Below are 7,252 nucleotides of genomic sequence, written 5' to 3'. Positions count from 1 at the left end.
AATAATTGCATAATGTTATCATACATTGGCCTAAATGACGGTTATAAACGTTTAAAAGAAAGAAAATAACGTTGTTAAATACATGGGCAATATACGGCTCATTGGAATTGTAACAAATTGTAATAAATGATTTAGTTAGGTAGCCTAATTACAATTTTGTAACAATAATATAATAAAGTGAAAAACCTCTGGTACATTGTGAATCATTATCAGATATTTGACTAAATTAGGCCTACGTGTTTTTACTTGTAATGCCAATAGGCTATTACAAAAAGTCACCACCGTTTCATTTTTATTTTCTTGACCTTTATAAAAGTTACACTCAGGCCGCCTTGCCTTCTATCCTTCTGACGATGACGATAGTGCTTTAATAAATCTTTTATTTTGAAAGATGTGACCGGAATGGCAATTGTATTATCATGGCCAGCTTGGAACGGCTTTCCGACATGAGTTTAGTGGTTTGTGGAATGTTTGGATAACTCGAAGTGGACGGGCTGGCAGTGAAAGTAACCGTGTGCTGGTTTAAGCCTTCTTAATAACTTCCTAAACGCCAATAAGGCCGTTGACCTACTCCGAAAGGGCAGAAGAGGGTCTACGAAAACCGCTGTACGGTAAATTTAAAGTCACGTCGGAACAAAAAGAAAGACAGCGAGTGGAGCAGTGGATCCTGTGGCATTCAGGTTATCATTCAACACCATCGAAACTGTTCTTCAGTAAGCTAGTTGCTTTTCAGTAAAAGCTATATGCTTCCGCCCTCGTCATACTGGAAAAAACCCGTCAAATGAGTCCTCCAAAATGTCATGGTAAGTGCTGCAGCGAGGTCCCAATACCATTCTTTCTTTCCAAAGCTGTTTCACCACGCCAAACTCCACTTGGCAATCTTTCTATTTAGATAGCACTTGTTACAGACTGACTTTTGCGTCCCGTATACAAGAGAATAAAAGGTATAACGTTAGGAATTAAAACTATGCTACTCTTCAAATCGTCATAGATGTAATTCTCAATTAGCATATTTAAGCTAGTTGAATGCAAATTCTACTTTTCAGAATTCGCACATTTTCAGTGTTACACTGCTGTAGAAATGCTTGGGAAATTATACGTCTGCCGAATTCAACAGTGTGTCTCTTTGACTCTTAATACCACTTGTGCCATAATTATACTGTATGTAACATTGCGTAATAAACAAGCCGATCTTAAATGTTCGAATTTTTAAAGTAATAGCTGTTTGATAAGCAAGTTACCAGAGCTATCTTAAGGTTGGCATTAAAGGCAATGGCTAAAGTATCAGGAGACATAGTTGGTTTTATTAATCTCTCAGTGGAAGGGTAGGAAGGCAGTCGCCCGACTGCACTGTGCCCTTTAAAAACGGTTGGAAATCTGTAAAGGAGATTGTGATCGTTAATGGGATAACAATGAGATTTTGGCTCAATGTAGAAACTCTTCTAACAAACTTTGATTGTGGACTAGGTACTAGAAATAATTGTTTTTACTATAATTTGTATTATAATGAGTTATTGCTCTTTGCTTGCCCTTTCACAATTCCACATCCTTTTTTTGGAGGTCGTAGGTCAGAGCAGCACCCTTGAAAACTGTTAAAACTTCGGTGTCTTGCTCAAGGACACGCAAGTATGTCCACAAAATGCCACTTTAAAAATAAATCTTTTTCTTACAGTTTTGATTATTGGAAAACAATGAGTTAAGCTTGATGGTCCAAACCTGTATGGCAGTAAATAAAGAAGGGAACTTTCTATTGGCTCTAATCCTCTCTGTGAATACACATTTTAAATGTCAGTGTAGCCAATGTCACAGCACAGTTGTTGTCGTTAACCTGTATTCAGTGGGGGGGAAGAAGTATCTAGATCCTTTCTTTAAATAAAAGTACCAATACCACACTGTAAAAATACTCTGTTACAAGTAAAAGACCTGCATTGAAAATGATGTAATTATTATCAGGAAAATGGACTTAAAGGTCCAATATGTAATATATTTACTGTAATAAATCCAAAAATGACCCCCGTCATCAGATATTAAGGAAACGTGCTAAGTTGAAATACTATCTTTTCTGACAACAATGCTAATGCCAGTATTTTCTCCTTTTGAAATTTCCGTTCCGTAATTTCTGTTTGTGTTTTGGCCTGTGTGTTGGTATCAACCGCCCCGTTTGACAGCCAGGCCGGGTTGCCAGATATACCTGTAAACACGTAAACCCAGCGCTACAGCTGGAACGTTAGTACAGCCATGAAAGCAGCACACAAACGAACAGGATCTACGGAGATAGATTCTACCAGACCTAAAACAAACGGCATGTTTCTAACAGTTGCGTGACCAGAGACGTAACAAACCCCGGGTAAATATTGGAGATGTATTTGAAAGATGGAGACAGCTTAGAGCCCAAAAGGACACAAGAGTTGGCTAATTTCCTCCCAAACAGGTAAACATTAGCTTCAGGCTAATTTATCATGGTTAACGTTACAAGGGACGGGCATTTTATGTCATTTCAACATCCGTGTACTCACATTGAATTATATAGCTAGAGTACCCGAGTTGGTTACTCGCAAAAACAACCACAGACATAGCCAGTGAAGTGATCCCGACTGGTCCTGGCTACCACTGCCATGCTAACCCTGCTAACAGCTAGCTAACGTTACCGGAGGACCAGGCAAGCGGGCCACGGCTGTTTACAACATGTAGCCTGTAGCCGACATCGGTGAGTTATTTTAAGCCAAGAGAGGGGGGCTGTAAATCAGGAAGAGAGGGCCGTGAGTTTGCAGTGTGTTTAGAGATTGTTGCTGTAATTCTAAGCCAATAAAGTGTGTTCACTCGGGTGGAGAGGACGGCAAGGTAATGTTGGTAAAGTGGTATTTTTAGCGGTTCCTATCGTAATTCTAAGCTGAGGAAGTGTGTCTGTCTGTCGGGTGGAGAAGACCGCGAGGTTGTGGTGTTTTTAGCGGTTCTCACCGTAATTCTAAGTCTCTGTCAGTTGGGTACAGAGCTCCGCATGAGCACAGGCTTCTATGACTGTCAATATAGCCAGCATCTAACGTTAGCTACTGCGCTGTGCTGTGGAGTAATGTCTGGCTATGTGAGACAGGCGTCTAGCAACATTGTTGTGGATGCTGCGTTCTCAGTCTTTTAAACACTAGCTGTCTGTATTACATATTGCACCTTTTTAAAGGGCTGGTTCAGAATTTTGGACATAGGACCTCATTTCCAAGTTAGCCAGTGTGTTATTTATCAGTGGAGACAGTTTTCAACACTTTTCATCCAGTCATCCAGCTGCAGAGTTAGCTGGTGCTAGGCTAGTGCAAGTCAACAGTATCTGCTAGCCTGCCACTAAAAACAGTCTTAGCCACTCCACAGTTCACCCGAGGCAAATAAATTATAACGCCAGACTATCAATGTAAATGTCTGTGTTGATAGAATAATATAATTATATTATATAATAATAACAATAAAAATAAAAACGTGAGTGTTGGCAGCTATGGTCTCCACGTACCTACCTAAGTAGCAAGTAGATTTCATGCAGAACTGACTGAAAAAGTATAAATCAAGATTTATACTTATACTCAGTTCATCCACTGGCCTGAGCTTTGAAAGACAGCCTCGCTGTTGATGCAGTGTGCCTGCTCTCCAGAAAATAGCTGCAACCAGTTAATATGCTCCAGTCAATGTGGAGGCCTGGCTCTCAGATGTCACTCTTATGAACTGGTTGGTAAACTGCTGGCTCTGACTGCTGACTCACCAAAACCAGAGTGTATGTGAAATAAATCTATGAACACTAACCAGCAGGAGTAAAGCCTGTCTGCTGGTGGGGGTCAATAGGGATTCCTGTCATCCATTTTGGAACTAAACGGTGCCATTTGTAGGGGACAGAAACCAGTATTGGAAACAGATGTATGTGTGTGTGGGGGGGGGGGGGTATTCTGGGGGGAACGCAACAGCAAGTAAGCTCCAATGAGCTGTAAAATAGGGTGTTAGAAAGTTTTCTCAAAAACAAAATGAGTTGGTGAGAAGTGGACAAAAAATGTACAAAAGTGAATATTTTTGAAAATATTTAAGGAGTGAACTCTATCTAGAGTAACACAAACGGGGCATGGATCAGTGTAAGACTGTAACAACATCTCAAGCAAGTAACATACATCACAACTTCAGTTAGACAAGTAAAATTGACGCTTCATGTTATGGGTCTGTAATTATTTAATCATTTCTTAGAAGTTGACTGGAAATTCTATTAAACTTAGAATTAATTCTACGGAAATTAAAGGCTAAATAGAGACTGTTATTGGTAAATCTTTATCAATCAACCACCAATAAAGTTTTATTTATAAAGCACCTTTGATACATAACAAAATGCAATTCAAAGTGTTGAACAGTGATTGAAAAACAGACAAGAAAAAGCAATAATAAAATGAATTTAGAGACTAAAAAGTGGATTTAGAGACTAAGTGGTAGTCTCAGAGACTTAGTGGTTTCCCGTTCATTTAAATGAAGCCTGTGTTAGTGTGGTCCTTAATCGCCTCCAGCTGAGTCGAAGGTCAGAGTTCAACTTTGCCGTATGGATGTGCAGGGTCGGCCATTAAAAATAGTGATACATTTGGAAAACTATTTTAGTGTAAAATAGTCGTGCGAGAGAAAACTCAGATTGGACAGATAGTCTAGCTAGCTGTCTGGATTTACCCTGCAGAGATCTGAGGAGCAGTTAACCATAGTCCTCACAAATCCACCAGAGGTTAGAACGCCAACACAAAGAAAGAGGAACCTGCGGCAGCGGAGCAATCCCGGAAGTGGCATGTCAAGGATATAGACTACACACATCTTAACTGAAATGTTTCATTTTCATTCATTCAGTTTGAAAAAAGGCTAAAGTGACCACACTTGAATGAAACCAGCAATTCCTGCTTCACATTTCAAGCAGCTATAATTCATATTTTTAGAATAACACAATATGTACTGTGAGTAATGGGCCTACAGAGAATTAGGCTGAATCTGCAGCTCCCTGACTTTACAGAGCTTTATAGTGAGTTTCAGCTCATTGTTTAGCTGGGCTTTTATTGTGAAGAAGCTATCAGAATAAGGCAAATGGAGCATGAAACTCCTCCATGTCTCTGTATTGACCGGTTGATCCTGAATAATTTGGTTCATGCCAATTGGTCCCTTTAAAAAAAAATCTGAACTTCTCTCACCTGTTAAAAGTCAGGTCAAATATAAATATATATTGACCTGACTCTCTTTTAAAGGTCCCATATTGACAACAGGGAGATTGCCATATTTTTCGATAATAAAGCAGGTCAAGGTGCTATATAGATACTGTGAAAGAATCAAAACACTAGGGCTGCCCCCTCTTAGTCGATTAGTCGACTAATCGGTCGTTTTGGTCTTAGTCAACTAACATTTCTTTAGTCGATTAGTCATGTTGTATGCTTTTTTCATGCTGAATGAATTATTTCTAAGAAACGTACGAGCACATCTCTGGTAAACACAAGAATTAAAGTGGTGCTTTTGCATGACTCTTTGCGGAGAAACTCAGATTTACAGATCTGTCGATTAAATCAACTAATCGATTAGTCGATACAATTGAATGAGTGTTAGTCGACTAAGAATTTCTTCAATCGAGCACAGCCCTACAAAACACTCAATCCACAGAGAAATGTACACACGTAGAATTCAGAAACTGTGCTTTTAAACGAGCTGTCAGGACTTCTGTACGGTTGTGATGTCACATCTATACTACTGTATATAGGTAGAAAGTGCTGCTGCAGAGCTGTTACAGTTATTCCCTGGCTGCAATGGTGGTGCAGAGACTCTGAGAGCTCAGATGCAAAAGACCCAGAAACGCTGACCAATCAGAGCAGATTTTCAGGAGAGGGGCTTAAAGAGACGGGCGCTAAAACGGAGCGTTTTAGAGGGTGACTAGGTTTATTCAGAAGCACAGTATGACAAAAATGTATTTTTTTTTCAACATTAAAACAAGTAAACATGTTCTTTGTAAAAAAAACAAAATACAAGTAGGAACCTCAAAATGAGCATCATATGGGACCTTCAACTATTCAGAAAGCCCTGTCATGCAACTTATATTATATAACGTATTTGCACTCTGCTGAAGTGCGAAGTATAGAATTGTTTGAGGTGCTGAATGAATCTTAAGAGTATGAACATACTGTATATATTGTATGTTGAAACTTTCCCTTTTTCTGTGCAGAATTCCATGTGATGGTGTGAGGATGGGACAGGGTGGTGTTGGAAGTGACTGCAGCCCTGGAGGCTGATGAACCCGCTCCATTGGCCAGTCAGGATGCACATAGCTTCACTGGGTGTCAGCAAATTCTGCTTCCTGTTTTCCCTCGCATTCTGCGGCCTTCTGCTTCTGCTCATCCCTGTCCTCCAGCCCCCAGCGCGGCAGGTGGACCTGCCTCAGCCCCGACCGCAAGTCAGACCACACCATGTTAGGGTTCCCGGAGTGTCTGTCCATGCAGGGGAAACTGACTCTGCCACAGAGCCTAATATGAGCTCAGCAGGGCAGGGGAGATCCATTGAGACTGACGGTACCAGGAATGATATCCATAGTCCCAAGAGGGGGATGGACTCCAAAATGGGAGCTCTCCCTGGAGGAAAGGGTGGTCGATTTTCAGGGTCTAGGTCACGGGACCTGTTAGAGTTTAAGGACATTTTTATTGCAGTGAAGACTACCAGGAAGTACCACAAGTCCAGACTGGAGCTGCTGATTCAGACCTGGGTTTCCCAAGCTAAAGAACAGGTGAGGAGAGCTGGAATGTTTTTTTTTTGGATGTAGCCTTAACTGAGCTGTGCTCGCTGTAGGGCTGGACTATCATAAGAAATATAACAGTTATACAAAGTTAAATAAAATACTGTAGTGCTAAAAGGATACGTTGATTGACAGAAATTGGTAAACTATTCCAATAATCACTTCATAATTTTAATAATTTAACAAGCAAAATATTGGATTAGCAGGTTTAGCGTCTCAAATTGTTGCTTCTGTTTATCTTGGAGAGCTAAACTGTTTGTTGGACAAAACAATTTGTAATGGGCCGTTTTCATCATTTTTTTTTAAAGTTTTATAGATCAATTCAAAAATAATCAACAGATTAGTGTAAAGGGGTGTGTATCTCAAGTTTATTTCTGGAATCCTGCTTGATTTGACGTCATCTGATAGAACTGTTAGCGCGCTCACTGACTGCTGCTGCTTACAAGAACGCGAAGGTCCCTTTTAAACCTAGGCGCTACCTAGCTAATG

At 40.2% G+C, this 7,252-nt stretch overlaps 1 protein-coding gene across 1 annotated transcript in view; it reads left to right on the top strand.

The window, feature by feature from the left end:
- The first annotated feature begins 414 nt into the window (after positions 1–414).
- rfng (RFNG O-fucosylpeptide 3-beta-N-acetylglucosaminyltransferase) overlaps positions 415–7,252 on the top strand; it is a 25,390-nt gene continuing 18,552 nt past the window's right edge. The window contains exons 1-2 of the mRNA XM_031323954.2: positions 415–803; positions 6,200–6,754. Of these exons, the coding sequence (XP_031179814.1) occupies positions 6,266–6,754 (489 nt within the window). The 5' untranslated portion in view covers positions 415–803; positions 6,200–6,265. The remainder of the gene's footprint in view (positions 804–6,199; positions 6,755–7,252) is intronic.

Source organism: Sander lucioperca, chromosome 22 (assembly GCF_008315115.2).
Source record: "Sander lucioperca isolate FBNREF2018 chromosome 22, SLUC_FBN_1.2, whole genome shotgun sequence".
NCBI classification, from domain to species: domain Eukaryota; kingdom Metazoa; phylum Chordata; class Actinopteri; order Perciformes; family Percidae; genus Sander; species Sander lucioperca.
Note: the sequence above shows the minus strand (reverse complement) of the source record. Positions and strands in the feature narration are given on the sequence as shown.